The 19,842-nt window shown below is 48.0% G+C and overlaps 6 protein-coding genes across 6 annotated transcripts; 5 read left to right on the top strand and 1 right to left on the bottom strand.

Moving 5' to 3' along the window:
• Positions 1-422: 422 nt before the first annotated feature.
• Positions 423-1,826, top strand: MCYG_00329 (conidiophore development protein hymA; the record flags this gene model as incomplete). Its single annotated transcript, XM_002850179.1, has 4 exons — positions 423-527; positions 605-1,255; positions 1,312-1,584; positions 1,647-1,826. 4 exons carry the CDS (start codon positions 423-425, stop codon positions 1,824-1,826), a joined length of 1,209 nt encoding a protein of 402 aa, XP_002850225.1.
• Positions 1,827-2,522: 696 nt separating this feature from the next.
• MCYG_00328 (pyruvate decarboxylase) lies at positions 2,523-4,427 on the top strand (the record flags this gene model as incomplete). Its single annotated transcript, XM_002850178.1, has 3 exons — positions 2,523-3,260; positions 3,337-3,687; positions 3,741-4,427. 3 exons carry the CDS (start codon positions 2,523-2,525, stop codon positions 4,425-4,427), a joined length of 1,776 nt encoding a protein of 591 aa, XP_002850224.1.
• Positions 4,428-5,614: 1,187 nt separating this feature from the next.
• Positions 5,615-8,184, top strand: MCYG_00327 (GTPase activating protein; the record flags this gene model as incomplete). The annotated part of the gene is made up of 3 exons (XM_002850177.1): positions 5,615-6,050; positions 6,129-7,699; positions 7,771-8,184. 3 exons carry the CDS (start codon positions 5,615-5,617, stop codon positions 8,182-8,184), a joined length of 2,421 nt encoding a protein of 806 aa, XP_002850223.1.
• A 1,375-nt stretch (positions 8,185-9,559) lies between these two features.
• MCYG_00326 (conserved hypothetical protein) lies at positions 9,560-10,449 on the top strand (the record flags this gene model as incomplete). The annotated part of the gene is made up of 2 exons (XM_002850176.1): positions 9,560-9,791; positions 9,908-10,449. The coding sequence occupies 2 exons, from the start codon at positions 9,560-9,562 to the stop codon at positions 10,447-10,449; spliced, it is 774 nt and encodes a 257-aa protein (XP_002850222.1).
• Positions 10,450-11,794: 1,345 nt separating this feature from the next.
• MCYG_00325 (BTB/POZ domain-containing protein) lies at positions 11,795-12,708 on the top strand (the record flags this gene model as incomplete). Its single annotated transcript, XM_002850175.1, has 3 exons — positions 11,795-11,931; positions 12,001-12,127; positions 12,190-12,708. 3 exons carry the CDS (start codon positions 11,795-11,797, stop codon positions 12,706-12,708), a joined length of 783 nt encoding a protein of 260 aa, XP_002850221.1.
• A 1,314-nt stretch (positions 12,709-14,022) lies between these two features.
• Positions 14,023-15,975, bottom strand: MCYG_00324 (conserved hypothetical protein; the record flags this gene model as incomplete). The annotated part of the gene is made up of 1 exon (XM_002850174.1): positions 14,023-15,975. The coding sequence occupies one exon, from the start codon at positions 15,973-15,975 to the stop codon at positions 14,023-14,025; it is 1,953 nt and encodes a 650-aa protein (XP_002850220.1).
• Between the last annotated feature and the right edge of the window lie 3,867 nt (positions 15,976-19,842).

Genomic DNA, 19,842 nt, shown 5'->3' with positions numbered 1-19,842 from the left:
ATATTCTAAATAAAGCGTATATAATTATAATAGAAGAATAGAAGAAGATCTAAATGTTGCTCGTGTGGACTTTTTTTCTATAATTTTTTGGGTTTTTCAATATTTTCGAGAGAGATTTCTAGTGGGGCAAAAAACCTCGCGGTTAATAACTAACTAAACGCAAGAAGCTACTTTAGTTTACCAACAACATCATCATAACGTCCTACAATTCGATATTCCGAAGCCCAAGCTCTTGTTCAGATGAGAGTAAGGGAGAGCTGAGGGTGTAATCATGATATGAGTTCATAAGGTGTTTCTGCACTAACATCAGCTTTTATCTCTTAACTATTTAAGATTGCTGCTGCTGCTGTTCTCCTTGGAGCTGAATCAACATCCTACATGAGTATCTTCGCGGTAGAAGCGAGGCCTATCTTTATCCAGTGATGGCGTTTCTATTTAACCGGAGCAGACAGCGGCAGCCTGCAGAAGTTGCGAGGACGACCAAAGACCTGCTGGTCAAGCTGCGGGACGGTCCTGGCGATGCAAAGGTCAGAGAGAGAGAGAAAGAGATAGCATCCTTATTGACAGACGGATATGTACAGATGGAATGCTGATGCTGGTATAGACAGAAGAAGACCTGGCTAAACAGCTGGGCCATATGAAGCTGATAGTCCAGGGGACTCAAGGTCTGACTCTCACGCCACCCCCCTCTGTACCACTTGCGCCAGCTAACCAGGTTGGAATAGAGGTTGATACACTGCCAGACCAGGTGCAGCAGCTGGTGCATGCTGCACTACAGGAGGACCTTCTCTTTGATCTAGCTCGATCTATTCCTAATCTCCCCTTTGAGGCCCGCAAGGACACCCAGACCATCTTCTCGCATATCCTACGCTTCAGGCCAGACGCATCAACCGCAACTCCGACCATACCAAACGCAGGCGGTAGCTCTGGCTCCATATCATCTACATCTGGCGACCCGCCCGTTATCTCATATATTGTACATAAGCGGCCCGAGATCCTGACCCAGCTATGTCGTGGCTACGAGAACAACAAGAGCGCGATGCCGTGCGGGTCTATTCTACGGGAGGCGTTAAAGTATGAGGTTGTGGCTGGTATCATCCTATACGATGAGTCTGGGGAAGGGGAGAGAGCGATACGACTTAACGAGATACAACCGGGCAAGAAGCAAAGCGGTGAAGGGCTGTTTTGGAGTTTTCTGAGTTGGATTAACCAGAGTAGTTTTGAAGTTAGCGCCGATGCGTTTACTACTTTTAGGGTGAGGTTGTCTTTACTACAAGACGTGGGACCGGCTGTTAATAACGTAATTGGCAGGATATCTTGACACGGCACAAGGCACTGGTGGCAGGGTACCTGAGCGCCAACTTTGACCTGTTCTTCGGCCGGTACAACAACATCCTGGTGCTGTCAGATTCGTATGTGACGAAGAGGCAGAGCATCAAGCTGCTGGGCGAGCTGCTGCTGGACCGCGCCAACTATAATGTCATGACAGCGTATGTGGACAGCGGCGACCACTTAAAGCTATGCATGAATCTGCTACGAGACGACCGCAAGATGGTGCAGTACGAGGGCTTCCACATCTTCAAGGTAGGCATCTCCCCCTCTTCTCTATTGTCCCTTCTCCTTGGCTGAACGTTTTGGTATGATAGGTGTTTGTGGCCAACCCGAACAAGAGCGTAGCCGTGCAGAGGATCCTGATCAACAACCGCGACAGGCTGCTCAAGTTCCTGCCCAAGTTCCTGGAGGACCGGACAGACGACGACCAATTCACGGATGAGAAGAGCTTCCTGGTGCGGCAGATTGAGAATCTTCCTAGTCAGGCACAGTGATTGTGAGTGAGTGAGCCTGGAGTTTGGAGATAAGACATGCTTGGATGTTTACTATGGATATAGAGCCCTTTTCATCCTAATACAAGAACAGTTATCAGTTAATACCCTACCAGCCAACAGCTCTTTCTCACTATCTACATGCACTTGTATCGACCTTGTATATATATACACTAACTAGCTCCTGCATGTTCTCCACCGAAACTGGTGGCAAGGGCGGAGTAAAAACCCGAGGTTAGCCGAGAGACCAAGGCAGCGATGGCAAGACGAAGCAAACAAGTAGAAAAGAAGCAGAAAAGGAGAAGAGAAAGATGAACTCTTGATCATCTTCACATATCAAGAACCAGACAGGGAAGAAGGAGTATACCCCTATCCGGAAAAAATCAGGGCTAGGGCTAGGGCAAGGGCTTCTCGGTGTTTCCCCCAGCTTACCTAATCATCCTTCGGGCCGAAGAAGTTGGAAGTCTTGAAGGGCGTTTTTTGCGGGGCAAGAAAGTCGATGGACGAAGAAGCCGACGGGCTGGAGGGGCGGGTTTTTTTATAGATATATAAGGTAAGCAATAAGCGGGATCCCTACCGTATATATGGAGGATCTCGATCTCTCTCTTCCTCTCTTTCTTACCCGGCATCACCACGCTCACAGGCAATAGTCAAGCACCAACAGATATAAACAACAGAAACAGTTACAAGATACAAACCATGGCGTCTACGATCCCTGTTGGCGAGTACATATTCCGCCGTCTGCACCAGCTCGGCATCCGCAATATCGTTGGCGTTCCTGGCGACTTCAACCTCAACCTCCTCGACCACGTCTACAGCGTCCCGGATCTACGCTGGGTAGGCACCTGCAACGAGCTCAACGCTGCGTACGCTGCTGACGGATACGCCCGTGCTCGCTCCCTGCCCGGCGTTGTCGTCACTACCTACGGAGTTGGAGAGCTGAGTGCCCTCAATGGCATAGTTGGCGCATACAGTGAATATGTGCCTGTCGTTCACATCGTGGGGAACACGTCGAGAGACATGCAGCGCAACCACACTCGCATCCACCACACCCTATGGATGGACAAGTGGGACCATAGGACATACCAGAAGATGATCGAGCCCGTGGCCGCTGCCACTGCGTTCCTGGACGATGAGAGCAAGGTGGCTGCAGAGGTGGATAGGGTGATCGAGACAGCCGTCAAGAGAAGGCTGCCGGTCTACCTGTTCGTACCGCTGGATATACAAGATAGCCCTATCGATGCTGCGCCGTTGCAGAAGCCACTGAATCTGACTGTGCAGAACGTGGGTAGGGAGGCAGAGGAGGATGAGGTTGTAGAGGAGGTGATCAAGCGGATGGGCCAGGCAAAGGATCCCGGCGTGTTGGTCGATATGTTAATGTCCAGACATAACCTGTACAGGCAGACAAGTGAGCTGATCAAGCTCCTGGCTGCTCCGGTAAGGACTCACCCTCCCTCTGCCTTTGGGTAGGTATATATATTATATTTATGTGCTAATATGGTTGAACAAACAGTGGTACACGACCCCAATGGGCAAATCAACCGTCAATGAATCTGACCCTCACTTTGCTGGTCTATACTGTGGTGTTTCCTCTAGCAACCCTGCCCTCAAGGCTCAAATTGAGTCTCACGATGCTGTCCTCCACCTTGGGCCATTTAACGTCAGTGGAAACACGGGTGGTTTCAGCGCGGAACTCCCTACCGATAAGCTCATTGAACTGCATCCTGCGTACTGCTCTGTGGGAGGAAAGGTCTGGGAAGGTCTCGACTTTAGACCTGTCGTGGAGAAACTCCTTGTCAGACTCACCAAAGAGCCTATCCAGCGAACTGTCGACCTCGCCAAGATACTCCCCAAGACCTCAGAGGTATGTCACCTTGCTGCGATGTTGGTAGTAACAAGTACTGACTTCCACAACAGCAACCATCCGATGACAATTGCACTGACCCCCTTGACCATGCCCGCTTCTGGGACCGTCTCTCCAAATTTCTACGCCCCGATGACTTCGTAGTCGCCGAAGTGGGCACCTCCCAATTCGGCTCCCAGGGCCTCACCCTCCCCGACAACACCACTTATTTCTCTCAGCTTTACTATAGTTGCATCGGATTCTCTGTCCCTGCCACGCTGGGTGTCCTTCTCGCCCGCCGCGAAACCGCCAACCCTGGCCGTGTTATTCTCCTCGTCGGTGACGGAAGTCTACACATGACCGTCCAGGAGATCGGCACCATGGTCCGTGAGGGCTTCAAACCCATCATCTTCGTAGTCAACAACAGAGGTTACACCATCGAACGACTCATCCACGGTCCCGAGCAACAATACAATGACATCTCTGAGATGTGGGACTACCAGAAGATGCTTGGCTTCTTCGGTGCAAAGGACGGCCGAAGCTACGCTGCCCGCACTTATAAGGAGCTCGGCGCCATCTTAAACGACGAGACCTTCCTAAAGACTGACGTCATCCAAGTCGTCGAGATCTTCTTTGATATCATGGACTCGCCATGGAACCTGACCAAGTTGCTCGAGCTCAAGGAGGAGAGGTTAGCCAAGGCTAGGGCGGAGAAGGAAAAGGCAGCGTTGGCTGCTTCTGGAACCAATTATGCTAATTAATACAGTATAACTCGAAGACAAAGTGGGCGGATTGTTTCTTCTCTTTTTCTTTTCACCTGTACGGAGTATTTTCGAAGTAACTAGACATGGCAACCAACTATTCCACGAGTACTAACAAATTTACCTCTATATCATTAACAATAACTTCCGCCACCCTTTCCCTATTCTGAGTGTAATATACTCCTACCCTTAAGCAAAGGTATATAAAACAGCAATAAACCCGGACGCACTTTTTTCTTTTACCCTTGTTCTTGATACCTTTAGTTTTCTTATAGTAAAAGTATCTATAGGGCTATGATTCCCTTATCCCTCCTCCATGAAATAACTCCTGTATCTCCATAAGCGGGATCTTAGATGAATATATAATCTTAGTCGACCTCGGCTGTTGCTTGGCGCTTATATGAGGCTCGGCGCTAAGTTAAACAACTGCCAGGTTCACGTGATAACCATTGTTTACAAGCGCGAGCCTTATATCTTTGGCTAAGCAACAGCTTGTCAAGGGCAGAGTAATTCGTCTTCGAGCAGTTCACCACAGCTAGCTGAGCAATTTCCAGGCCCTGGACGCCCCCATAGGTCGTAAAACACGTCTGGCAAGGCATTTTCGTATTCAAGGCAGTGACCAATCTCCTTACTAAGCGGCACACTTAGCGTCACATGACTCCTCGTGATTTCTTATAAAACCTGCTTATGTAATTTCCCCTTTTCCTTTTTTTTTCTTCCCCAGAAAATCAACAAGAAAAGAAAAAAAAATCTCCTTATGATAGCTGATATATGGTTGATGCCACACGGAGTATCGAGATATATATGTGCGCAATATATATCTACATTGATGGGCTCGCAGGACGGTGAAACGCAGGACGGCATGGCCCTGGTTTAAACACCCGCAGCGGAACAAAGCGCTAAGATCCCAAAACACCCTGTCACTCCTTTTTACCGTGCTATCGTTGCATCGCTGTATCGTTTCAGACTCGCTTATCAGTCCACGACCAGTCAATAAACGCTTCCGGGAATGTCGTCTACAGGGCTAATACTACCTACGCCCTCGTTTACGTTCACCAGTCGATACATCTGCTCTTGATTCCTTCCCAGGTCCTCGTTTGCGCCACCGTGGTTGGGCGCAGGAACTGGTTGGCATCTGTATAAAAAAAAACTGGGCAGATTATAGGTTGGCAAACCGGTTACGCAGCATGGCAACCACCGCGTCGGGGCCAACGTTGTCGGCACCCTTGCTGTCCCCGTCCCCGTCCTCCTACGCGGAGTCCGTAAATTTCGAACCTCCCTCCTTTGTGGCGACCCTCGAGGACCCAAAACTCCGCGACAAACTAGAAGTCGAGGCTGAAACAACTCCGGAGCCACTCGGTCGGCCTTCCTTCTCTGGATCGTTCAGGAGCTTCAATGCTAACGTCCGTCCTTCCTCTGCTTGGTCGCGCATCACTTCCTCTGCCTTCGCTTCCAGGGAACGTCGCGCGACAATCTCTGCCGGCAAACGATCACTGAACCTCGCGAGAGACAACAAAAACGGTCACGGTATACCCAGGATCATTGTTGACGAGGCCCCTAATCGACCCAGTTCAAGAAGATCTTTATCTGAGAGGAAATGGAGCTCGGTTCGAGGTACTAGAGGTGAGGTAGCTGTAAAGAAACGATCCGGTATATCCAGCTCTAATATACCACCTGTTCCCCCTATTCCACCATTCAAAGGCATCACTATGGATATTCCGAACTCCTCATTAGGGGATATCACCAGCTCTACAATTGACGAGGGAAACGAGTGGAGTCCGTCAACGGCGGCCAACCCCAAGTTGCTCAGCGCCGATGAGGCTCATACCAGTCCGCCTAGCAGGAGAGTGAGTCCTTCGACGATGCGTAACTTTAGCACACGCCGGATTCGGTCCGCAAATTCGTTGAGAGGTGGCAGAACGGATAATGGGGGTGTAGTCCGTACTTTGTCTGTGGACGAAGAAATGTTGTCTAGAAAAGTGAGGTTGATGTATGAAAAGGGGGAGGATGTGGTTAGTGAGGCGGAGCTGAATCAGGCACTAGACGAAGATGAGAGTATCTTCATGGACATGAACGGGGATACTATGGAAAATACGGAGGGTACGGGAAACATAAACTCTGAGCCTCCAAGTGAGAAGTCAGAAACTGCGTCGACGGCTACAGTCAGCCCGGCTAGAAGGAGAAATACGGTGGAGAGGGAGAGTAATGAGCTTGCTGGTGGCGTGGAGGACTGGAATGATATTGAGAACGGCTACGTTGATAGATACGGCTTCATCATCCCGCATCCTGAGGATGGTGAGTCGGACACGAACGGGCCGCAGCCGCTTCAAAGGGTCTCAACGAGTTTGATGCTCGCCTCTGCCACACCCAGGCGGAAACGAACAATGGCCAAACGTCCGCCTTCAACGGCAGGAGCAGCGAGTATCCGCTCCTTTGCCGGCCGCTCCTCGTCACAGAGAACTAACGACCATCCCGCTCGTCCAAATTCTTCCCAGAGCTCATACCAGCCCCCCATCTCGCGTACCACCAGCAGTCTACGTTATGCAGCGAACAAGCTCCCCCACAACCGTTCTCGCAAGCTGCTTGACGAAGCCGGTGATATGCTAACCAGCCCCACCCAAAAGACCAATAGCTTCAGTTTCTCTGAAGACGATTCGGCCTATTCAAAAGCCATGAAAAAGAAGGAGTGGGAGCGTGAGGACAAGTGGCGTAAAATGGCCAAGCTCACCTCCAAGGCCAAGGATGGATCTGGAATGACATTCGAATTTGATGTCACTAGTTCCAAGCTTATCGAACGTACCTGGAAGGGTATCCCGGATAGCTGGCGCTCAACAGCATGGCACGCCTTCTTGGCTGCCAGCGCAAAGAAACGTCCTGACAGCCCTACTGAGGCTGAGTTAATTAAAAAGTTCAACGAACTGCAAGTCTACCCGTCCCCTGATGATGTACAGATCGATATCGATGTCCCCCGCACCATCAGTAGCCACATCATGTTCCGACGCCGATATCGCGGAGGACAGAGGCTTCTCTTCCGCGTCCTACATGCCATGTCCCTTTACTTCCCGGAGACCGGATACGTGCAGGGAATGGCCGCACTGGCCGCCACTCTACTGGCTTACTACGACGAAGAGAATGCATTCGTCATGCTTGTCCGCCTCTGGCAATTTAGGGGTCTCGATCGACTTTACCGTGAGGGCTTTGCAGGCCTGATGGAGGCACTGAATAGCTTTGAGAAGGACTGGCTAGGCAGTGGGGAGGTGGCCGAGAAACTGGTACGTTAGACTTTATATTTCCAGCTCGTTTTAACCAAATAGCCCCCTACTAACATTATGCTACTACCTAGACTGAACTTGGAATTACCCCAACTGACTATGGAACACGATGGTACCTGACACTATTCAACTACTCCATCCCATTTGCTGCTCAGCTCCGAGTGTGGGACGTATTCATGCTTCTAGGCGACTCAGGGGAACCAATCCACCCAGCCGACTCTGCCAACAGTAACGGCCACGTAAACGGTGCCAGTACCAGAACCGGACCTGCGCACCCTGTGGCAAGCCCGTTCGGTAAAAGCCTTGATATCCTACACGCCACCTCTGCTGCCTTGATTGATGGCATGCGAGATATCATTCTTGAGTCTGACTTTGAGAACGCAATGAAGGTTCTCACTAGTTGGGTCCCAATCAATGATATCGAACTCTTCATGAGGGTCGCCAGGACCGAGTGGAAAGTTCACTGCCGAAAGAAGGGCCATTAATCCAACGCCCACAGTACCACCTAACTCCAATACAACATACCAAAGTACAATCCTGCCATTAATACTCCTTTGACAGAAGGATATCAAACACTACAACAGCATTTTTTCGCCATATTACTCGATTGATCTTTCTTCTGTTTCATCTTCGATTCGTCTGACTTCCGGTACACCTTTACACTTTCTTTAATAACAGTACATCCGACCATTTTCTCGTCCTATATATATTTCATTTCATTTGCCCCCTTTCAAGAGACATACTCGCTGCAGCCCTTTCTCTTCTTCTTTACCTATTAATGCACACTCACACCCCTTTATCCAGGGATTATTACGTTGTCACGCCTTTCCTTCCTTCACCATTTCTCCCTTCTTTACGGTCTGCCATTTAATCTTAAATGGATTTAATTTCCGGCTTTCTTTACGCGGCCTTCCCTTCTGTTTTCTTTTTCATAAAATCTAACTTAATAGATTTACTGAGATACCCTCAATATCTTAATACACTTGACTCCTTGTCTTCCCCTTCTCTTCTGTTCCGTCACTTATTCGTCGTTCTTTCACCTATTTAATTACTTATCTTACCTTGCTTTTAATCAATTTACATACTGACTTCAACGGCCTTTATGCTTTTCTTTGTACGTATTGACGTATATCTATTTCAATCTATTGTCTGCACATCCAAGGATGGAGTATTCGAGGGGCGGCTCAGTTCTACCGATGGTATCTTAGAGAAAAGGTAGGAATGAAACAGGACTAGGGGGGACAGCTGGCTGGACTGTAGAGCTTCGTTTACTAGACTATATGTATCTAACTACTTGGCTCTCTGTATCTACAACATCCAATGGGTTAATAATATCACCATGTCGCTGTTCTTGCAGTCTTCAGAACACGCTACTTAGTCCTTTCATATATTCATTCCTCTTGGATTTTCCACGTTTTCCTGGTTGACTTTCGGGCGGCCCCCACAGACACGGGTTGGCAACCTTAACTGTCTTAATCTTAACTGCTTTAGCACTTCCCAAAGTCGTGGAGTATGTATAGAATGCACGCTCACAACAGAGGGGAGGTCAAGCACTTGGCACGAAACTTGGGAACAAGATGCAGAGATACCCTGGAATGCTTCGACCTTGCTGGATACAACATCCTGGTTGTCTGAAGGATTTAGACGGTGGGGTGAAATGACGATCGGTCAATCCCCAGTGGAGATTGCTCCAAGCAATTACGAACCAGGACTTCCTCCAGCACATGAACTGATGGTGACTTGAGTTTGAGGCCACTTTGGACAGGGAAAACCGGCAAATATTACCATCCTCCCTCATCCTTCTCTTCCGTAGCCTCATTTTTCACCACCGTTGTTGGCCATCATTGTTCATCCCCCAAGATGCTATTGTCCAGGAATTTCTTGTATTTGGTCTTGACTGCGCCCCTTTGCGCTGGGAGAGCTTGCTATTTCCCTGATGGGTCTCCTGCTTCTAATGATGTGCCGTGCTTTTCAGGGGATCGTAACACCCATTGCTGTTCAAAATCCTCCATCTGCATGACCAACGGTTATTGCCTTGAATCAACCCAGCCATACGTTCTCGGGCGTGGATCATGCACCGACAAGACTTGGAGTACATCATCCGGGTGTCCCAACCCATGTTCAGCTAGTATATAATCCCCTAGCTATCATTACAATGTGTGCAATCACACTAAACAAGATAACTAAAGCTAACACCTACTTCAATAGTAACCAGCACAAAGGGTTCAGGATGCTCGATCGTCCTCTACAGCTTCCTTAAAGGCACAGCTTTGTACTGCGCTAACTCTATCGTCTCCAATTCGTCAGACAGCATAACCTGCGCAGGGAATACAGAGCCATTCCTCATCAATGACGGCGACGTCATCACCAATAAAGCCCTTCTCGAGAGAGCCTCTTGTTCTGTACCTAGACTTAACCCGACGGCATCCAACAGCGATGGTACACATGCTTCAGCTACCAGCGTTCCCGTTGAACACGAAACCTCGGGAGCCTCGAATGTGGCCATTGGTGCTGGTGTTGGTGTCCCTCTAGGTCTTTTGGCCATAGGAGCCATAGGTTGGGCCCTTTACGAACGGAAAAAGCGATACCGCCTGATAAACTCTTATTCTTCACAATCTACAGAAACGCAACTACCTCCAATTCAACCTCAAACACAACCTATGGCTGCACAACCGTACGAAATGCCACCAACATCAAAACCCACACACTTCACTACGGCTCCTCAAGAACTAGGAGACGAAAACCGCTAATGTGCGACAGGATTTTGGGAGGAAGCAGTGAATCTATTGTCACTTTTGTAAGATTTTATCTCGGGGTTTGAATATTTCTATTCTCTATAATGTTTTATGTACGATCACCTGCCAAATGGCCGAGCTTGCGATACCCAATCGATTATGCGAAACCATCCCCAGTGGGTAGATAGCATGAGTTAGTTATAATATAAATACTACGCCTCCTTATCCATGATCCGGATAATAACTGAATAGAATGCTTTGAACATAGTTCCTTTTCCTTCCGCCTTTATCATAACCCTTTATCAAGAAGAACATTCCATCTACAAAATCAACACGTAGTATTGCGAGGTGGGTTCCATTAGAAGCATCGCAAATGGGATGAATTGAAACTATCAAGCATGGCCCATAAACCTAGAAACTTGGATATTAGCAACGCCTTTGACAGTTATTTACAGTATCGCCCACTCAACATATACATATTCCATAGCTATAGAAAGGTGGCCAACAAAAGCCCAGCTGCCCCACTATCTAACTACTTGTTTACAGTAAAAGGCCAAATGAGATTGTAGTAGTTATGCCTTTGGCCAACCATAGTCTCAAACGCAGTGTTAAGGAATTAAGGTCTAAGGTCGCTCAATAATTCCAGGTCCAGAATCCAGGAAAAGCTCTGGAAGTTAAACTACCAATAATACCCGAGTGCGTTGGAGAGAGTTGTTATGATGCTCAATAAGCAGCTACTCAAACTTATGTCAGAATTAGGGAGATCAGCATATAAGCTAGCATCTGAATCCTATTTGGATGCAGGGCTAACAGTATTATGTACTTCAGATTAAAGTAGCAAGCTTAAGCATAAGCATAGGTTCATTATAGTACATGGCACAAGGCGGGAGTAACCCTAACCCTAACCCGATTATGGTTGTTGAACCATACCTGCTCTTTTTTTTTTAAGTCTGATGTAATATTCATTTATTGATTCATTCTGTACTCCTACTAGGATACCTATTGCAAAATACTCGAGAATAAATACATAGCTGAATGTCAGTTCCTATAACTGGAAAACCATCGAGACAAAATGCAACATTGCCTAGTTTGATAGCAGCAGAGAAAGCAAATAAAAATTTACAACGTGCTTTCAAAACCATGCAATTTGCAGGACTCAACTATGAAAGAAAAAAGTATAGAGAGACTTACTTCTACAAAGGAGTTGCACTCAAAAGGCTTGATGGGTCGTTACAACTAGAAACTTCCTGGATATTACCTTTGTTTCTTTTCATGCTAGTGTCTATAGTCACCTCTAGACATTCTATAAAAGGATAACCTAGGTTAGGAACCAATTTCTAGTTTACATATACGTCCAAATATGGTGAAAATGAAGAAGAGCAAGAAAACACTCTCAAACACCGAATCTACCACTAAAATCGAACCAGAGTCTGAGATAGCTAGGGGAGAAAGTATGGAGAAAGATGGGCGGACCGTTTTCCATGAAAGCCTTACAAGGTGAACTGAACTCGACCCTTGTCTAGCATTTAGTTATATGTATATCCTCCTTGTGCTGACGCTCCTTAGCTACTTCGTCTCGTCCAAGTTTTCGGACCTTGTGATCACGACGGTTGACCAGCAACATAAGGTCCACAAGCTTGTGGTATGCGGCCAATCTGAGGTTTTTTCTCGGATGCTCGATCGTGACTGGAAGGTGAGATTATATTTATGATATAACTAGCTACTAGGAAGAAAACGAAACTAATAACCGATTAGGAATCATCTGAGAATACCATCGAGCTCGGAGATGACGACCCTCGTGCCATTGAAGCAATGATCAGTTTCATGTACAAGTTCGATTACCGCCAAACGGGTGGAGAGGCCTCTTCAATGCTCTTTGATGCAAAGGTGTTTGGAGTGGCCGAAAAATACGGTATCGCTGCGCTTAAAATTTGCGCACAGAATAAGTTCAAAGTGGCCATACAAATTGGCTGGAATACGGATGAATTCCTAGATGTCATCGCGGAGGTTTACAATGAAATCTCTTGCGCAAACCGCACCCTTCGAATGCTGCTGGTAACTGTTTGCTACTATAATATCCGAGAACTCTTCAAGAAAGACCACTTCAAAGTGCTGCTGGAGGACATAGCTGGGTTCGCAGCAGATGTCATCCACCTTTTAATATCCAAGTTGCGTGAATACGCATGCCCCTTCTGCTCTGCCAGACTGAAAGGCCCAACTGGCACCTGTTCTACCTGCGGCAGATATCATCAGAATATATCTCCGCTTGAATGAAAAGTCATGGGTGGACTGATAATCAATCTTGATCTTAGCCTGAGTCCATGATAAACAGTTCTGTCCTGTTCCCCTTGAGTATCCAAGGGAATCTGGTGGGATTTTGAATGAACCGTGGGAGTTCCGAGAATGGATATGGACCTATCTGTGATTTATTGAGAAACGTCTACTAAAGTGTAGTTACCCAAGTCCATGTTTCCTCCATGTCCACCAGTATCTCTCGCTGTTTGGAAGCTGCTTCAAGACGGTCAAGAAGGTCCAAGTACTACAGGAGATTTACAGTATGATGGACGTAGGAAGCGACACAGCTGATACCTTCACCCCAAGCCGATCCCGAACGCAACCTGTGCGACTTGGATTTTAGTTAACGGTTCATGATCCATATTTCAGCCTTCACGTAAACGTTGCTCTGAGTTGCACGAAAGCGAGATTCCACCATCTGACAAGATATGCTTCCGCAAAAGAAAATACTAGCACGATCTCCTTCATCTAAAAACCCTGGGCGCCAGGCATTATTTAACTCGGACGTTGATATCCGTAAGCCACATGTGATATCATATGGTGCAGGTGGCTTCTGCAGTTTGCTGTGGCGGAATCAAGGAAGAGACCATGTCAAGTCTGAATCGTATTTCATTATTTTGTTGAGCTGACTTTTGTCGTTTTTGATAGAGTATGGGAAGGACAGGAAAGCCACCTGTTCCTGGGCAGGTAAATATATTATTGTACAAATTGCCTCCACACTGCTCATTCTCTATGAGCTCAGCCACACTGGGTATCTAAGTTTAAAACGACAAGAGTAGAGAAAGAATGGGGAAAAGAAACTGGAGAATGGGATATAGAGGCAAATGAAGCTGTTTCGAGAGGTCTATCCGCCTCTCCAGTCTATAGGCTGTGAGAAGCAAGCGAGAGGAAAGAAAGTAATAATGGTAAACAAGTAAATAGATTAAATCAAGGCGTTATAAAAAGCAGGACATAAGCGGACATAAGAATAGTAAAAAAAAAAAAAAAGGGAACCAGGTCCAACCTCCGTCATTGAATACTATGATTAACCAAAACCCATGATATAGAGAAACAGGTTGCATGCGAAATGAACTAAAGCAAAGGCTGGAAACAAAAGGAGAGGAATGGGCCATGTATAGAGGATAGAGGCATGAAATAGGAAATAGACACAAGAATAGAAACACAACATAGTAGAAGCAAGCTGGGCAAGAATGAATGTAAATCAAGGTAAGGCATTAGGCATTATACCGACCAGCCTGGGTCGGCCACTTGGTAAATCATAAAGCAGCTTGGTAATTGTAAGGCAGATAGATTCTAATTGCGAAGAGTGTCACCATTAGAAACCGGGCCGTTGGTCTCGTTAGAGGTGAGTGAGTTTGATGCAGTGTGGTAGACAGTGCTATCTCCACTGCTGCAGACGTTTGTGGAGGCTCTGGGTCCCGTAGCAACAGCAGCAGTATCTGGTTCATGTATGATGGGCGGGTCTCTATCTCTTGTGGTGTCTCGTGTACCGCGAGAAGAAGGCGAGACATCACGCGAGCGAGAATGAGAACGGCTAGTGGTCGGTGTCTGGGTGGGATCGGATGGACGGACGAGAGAGGATACTTGCATCTGCGTCTGGCTCTGATTTGCATGTTGCTGGTGTTTTGAGCTAGAGCTTGAATAGGCATGCGATGTGTTATTATTTCTGGTGTTGATTTTAAAAGTATACTCTCCAATTGAACGGGAATGGGTTGCAGAACTGCTTTGTCTGCGTTTTTCTGCGCTGGCCCCCGAGTGTGATCGGTTACGGGGGTTACGATCAGGTAGAGAACCAAGGTCATCGGTAGTAGCCACCTCGGACAGTTGAGATGGGGGTGGTGGGATGGGAGCGTGCGAACTTTGCGCTTTACGCTTCTTAGGTGACGGTTGATACTCATTTCGAAGATGATGAGTCTGGGAGGAGGCAGAGGCTGGATTGCCGGAGTGGGGAGAGCTGTTGGGGCTTTTCCCAGCTGGAGTGGTGGGTTGAGATTGTGGAGGGACCCAATGGTGGAAAGATATGGAAGGGGAGGTCTGCCGTATTTGGGGGGCAGCTGCAGAGTCTTGTTTGGTGGAGACGGGGTGAGAGGGGTAGGATTGAGAATGGGAGTACGAGGACGGGGTGTGCGCACTGATGGCTGCAGAAGATGGGGTCGAGTTGTTCCTCTGCTGAATGGGATGATGCATGTCCGAGGCAGTAGAAAGGCGCGGGAGTGATTCGGTGGTCATCTGAGCGTGGTGGGCCATCGGATTGGGCCCGTATATGGTGATATGGGGGTGTGATGATGATGGCGGAGAGGGCTGCTGCTGGTGCTGCTGGTGATGCGGGTGAGGTGAATGGTGTGGGTGGTGCGGCTGCTGCTGTTGCCGGGCTTGTTGCTGGGACTGAGGCTGCTGAGGCTGCTGGGAAGAAGGGATGGAGAGTCTATGAGCAGAGATGGCGTATGGATTGGGTGCAATTTCACGGTTCTCAGAGGGTTCCATGGGGTTCTGCTTCGAGCGTAAGGAGAACTCGGGAGGCTGATAGATGGGGTTGGGAGGTGGCTGCTGTTGCGGAAAAGAGGGAGGCGGTGGTGGTCTATACTGCTGGGTATACTGTTCATGCCGTGGTTGCTGAGGCTGATACGGATTCAGATTCGGATTCATACCTGCAGGTCCGTTATTCTGTGTCATCTGTAGGATATACTGCTGAGCCCATTGAGCCTGGGGTCCAGCCAGCCCTACAAATACCAGAGGCACCATATGAGGCGGGACGTTGGAGCTGAGCGTATCCTGCAGCATCTTGTGCTCAATTTTGCGCTGGTCAAGCTTGAGGGCCTCCTGACGGGTGCGTTCTTCTTCCTGCTTGCGCTTATCCTCTTCAACTCTTGCTTGTAGCCATTGGCGCATTGCATCATCGTGGCTATCCCAAGTTCGCCCATCACGGCCTTGAAGATGTGGTTGTGGGTGTGTTGGCGGAGGGGGAAGGGGAATGCTAGCTCCCCCGTTTGAGTTAGAGCTGGAGCTGTTGGAGGACGTCATTTCCGTGACGGTGAGGCCCATGGCGACTGGAGGAGGCAGATTCCTGTGCTGTGAATCCATCAGGCGGCGGGCTGGTGTCGATGTCAACGGCGACGGCGACGGCGATGGCGACGGTGAGGGAGACGGGTGAGGGTGCTTCTGGTATGCGTATGCCGGCGTCGTGCGCGTGCATTCGTCAAGAGCCAGGGCGCCGTTGCGGGAAGATGTCTTGAGGGTGAGCAGCATGGAGAGCTCTAGTCATGGGTCTCTCCCGTTTCTCTCTGGTTGTCTTTTCTCTCTTTCTTTTTTCTCTGTCTTGTTGCTTCTTCCGTCGTGCTTTTTCAGTGTGAATGTGAATCTTGGATTTTCTTGATCTCCTCTGACGTCTGAGGCGGAGACCGTGTTATCTATCACTGGAAAAGAGGCCCATCATCCAGGTCATCGTCGACTCTGCCGCAGTTCGTGCGTGTTATGGGCCCTGGTGTAATTATAGCAAGGAGGAATGGGAGAATCGGAGTTTGCGCCGGGGCAGAAAGGGAACCCTTGCCCATAATCCGCAAGTCGCAGCGCATCATCCCAGACCCTTTTCCTTCTTCCTCTTCTTCATCCACCTTCGTTTGCTTTTTTTTCCTTTTCTTTTCTTTTTTTACCTTCTTTTCTTTTTAGCTCCAGCTCGTACTATGTATGTTTCGACAACAAGAAGGGAGAAAAGCGTCGCCGTATTTGGAATACGCACCGAGGCGGCGGTACAGCACAGGGCAGGTCTGGGCGCAACCCCATTGGCCAGCGCGGCTCCACTTCCTCTTTGGGATAACCTTGACCGGACATCATTCTGCTTACACTTTACAAGCGCAAAAAGGCAAACACCAAGACATTCTTCCCGTCGTATACGCCCGAGATGATTGCTATCCACACCGCTATAAAACGACGGCTTCTACGTGTTTGAAGAAACAGAAACAACGCGAAGTTTGCCTGATGGTCACTGAACTTTCCTGATCGGGACAAGGGCTCGGGAGTGTGCATGGACCCATCCTTATCCCAAAGCGGAAGGCGGTCCGGGCCCTTCTTGGCATGCGTCTTTCCTCTTTAGACCATTAGCAGGTACAGCCGAGGTTGCTCAGCCCTTCCCACTTACCGCTTTGGGACGCCTCTCACAGCCACGATGCAAGTTCAACGACGCACACAAAAGTAGCTATGGCGTACATATAAAGGCAGCGTACATACACTATTATGGAGAACGGCAAGGGCTGTCTAAATATAGAGAGCATACGGCGGGAAGGGAAAGGAAGATACAGCACAGAGCAAGACTATATACTCAGAAAGGGACGAACAACTGCTGCAGGTACTTCTTCTGCGCTGTAAACCGTTGGCCTGGGGCTAAAAAAAAAAAGGACCCTGATCTCCAGATCTCCTGCCTATATTTAGAAGCTGACTCAGCCCTTTCCCACTCTCTCACTCTTATCTCAACTTCCAACAGAAAACATCTACTCTACGGAGTACACAACGCTACACCATGGTACGTATTTTACTAGTACTACATGCACACGGAGATACGTCGTATCTACGGTGTTGTCTGGAGAAAATAGTCCAACCGCCGTTGACCTTGACATACGTAGTTACATATAACTATACAATGGTGGAGGCAGCAGTATGGGGGCCGTTCGACCGTGCATCCCCAGGCGGGCAACCAACCGTAGAAGCCAATCTATACGGTTCCACCCGTGATTAGCGTCGAAGATCCTAGAAGAGATGGCAGAAGCAGAGAAGACGGCCTGTCCATAGCCGCCGGGTTATTGTACGAGATGTGATGAGACAAGGTTGGGGCGTAATCGACTTCGCCCGCAGCTAACGGCCAACCACTTCGTGAGGCGGAGGTTATTATTCCTTCATTCAACCATTTACACGGATATACAGTTCAGCTGGTTGGTCAAGCCTCGTAAATGATTGGAGTTGGCCCGTTGTTCAGCCCGATCAACCAACCGATCATATGTAAGGGCCGGCGCTTAGCTCCCTCTCCCGTCACACCGTCGGAATACAAAAATCGCCTCCTGCACGCAACAAGCTGAGTAAAGCGGCAGAAGGGGCCACGCTCTAGAGGTTATGTTCTGTATCCCATCGCTTCTCTTCCCTTCGCTCTCTCTGCATATTCCGGCGTCCATAATACAGACCCAGCAGCGGGCGGCCGTTCCCCCTTACCACCCCCATATTGTCATTTGAACCATCCCAGTAGGCATCGGGTATCCAATCATTGATGTTGTTAGGGTTCACTTGTGAGGATAAGAGCTTACCTCCGCAGATACGACTCTGTCTTGGGTCGGGAATGAAAAAAGCGGTATAACTTCTAACTACTCCAATAGCAGAACATGTTAACGACTTCACTCATCAATCAATAGTAACTGCACACTGGTGGAGTCTCTCTGAACACCCAATATCAACTTCCACAGCCAACTCTTATCCACCTCCATCCCTCCTACTTTAAATACCCCAAAAAATTGGTCGTCCATATAATTTGCTTATTTCATTTGCACACATACCGAGAAAGTTACGCGCTTCTAGTGTTAGTCCAGTAACTAAAGAAAAAGTCACTTGTCGGGATCTACTGGGCCATAGGGTTTGTATGTGTGTATTAAGGTGCACTTTGACTTACCTGATCCTAACACTGTAACCACGGGGTAGCACGTATTGTCAGTAACTTATATATGTTATGACCGATATTAATACCACATCACAACATTTTCTTCAGCTAGCCAATGTCCTTCAACAGTTACTCCTTAAACGTCTCCTTTCTATTAGCTTATTTACGCCGCCATATTTGAAAACCCCAGCAATCGCGTTTCCGGCTACATTTGCGAAGGAATTTGGGTTTGGAGATTCAAGTATAGTAGAGTTAAGAGCGACTCGTTGTGATCTTGAAATAATATATTGTTGTCTGTACAAAGGTTAGTCTAATTTGATGCTTGAATTATGTTGGGGTTCTAGATCCCATGATCGGTAACAAGGTGTTGAATGCAGGCTTCTAGAGCAATAGGTAATTATGCATAATATTAGCATAGATGAGGAGTTAGGTCATACTAGAAGTCACGACAAATCAAATAGGTAGAGCTTGCACCATATCTCAGTTTTGTGAGAGTTAAAAGTCTTCTCCTATCTCCCGGCTGATCTCTGAAGACTTGGGCATTCTTAGGAGGCCGTATATGGAGCTAGCGACTGACTGATTACCCTGGTATTCAGGTTAAAGTGAAATCTTTCACATATGATATTTATCAGGGCAGCTTTCGCCTGAGATAAATACTTGTATAGAAATAATGTTTCTCCGTACTTTTCTATTCGGATACGAGATCAGATTTTTCATCCCCGATCAAGATCCGGCTCCGCGGATCATGGCCCAAACGCAGAACTGACTAACTTTCGCTGCCGTTTAACCGCTGCCAAGCCCTTATTTAATTGGTTATAGAGGCGGGCAGGGAAGACTTTGCGCTTACTTAAGCGACAATGACGTCATAGTATGTAAGATAATACTGATTAAGCAGGAAATATTTCTATCTCGATGTTTCCTGCGGCTTCAAGAGCGTGAAAGATCCATGTCGAGAAGGCAGTGCGATGTAACAGCAAAGACTTTTTCCGCATGGCTTCAACTCGAGGCCGACGGGTATAAGTATGGCGTCGAATCCTGTGCAGAAGTTATTCTTCTCATCATCAACAAGAACATGACAAGCACAAACAGGGCCTACATTTAGATCTATACCAACTATTCGCTACAACATAAACGACAAATAATTTACAACAACTCAAAGCTGTTCAAACAAACATAAAAATATGGCCTCCAACATGACCGACTTCACCCTCCACTACACTCCCATGGTCATCGATGCAAACAATGCTTCTCACCGCAACTCGAGGAACTTTGGGCACCACAACCACTCTGCGTCGTCGTCTCCATCTTCATCCCGCTCTTCTTCTCCATCCTCAGCTTCTCGTCGGAAAATGAACAAGGCTGCAGGAAAGAAGCTAGACTCAGAGGCGCGAGCTACTTACTTCGTCAGCCGATAGGCTGAACCCCGCCCTATTAACGGAGCACACTCAGTTACAACCATCGATTTAGATACTTTGTAG

Source organism: Microsporum canis, genomic scaffold (assembly GCF_000151145.1).
Source record: "Microsporum canis CBS 113480 supercont1.1 genomic scaffold, whole genome shotgun sequence".
NCBI lineage: Eukaryota > Fungi > Ascomycota > Eurotiomycetes > Onygenales > Arthrodermataceae > Microsporum > Microsporum canis.
The sequence above is the reverse complement of the archived record's forward strand: the minus strand, read 5'-3'. Positions and strand labels throughout refer to the sequence as shown.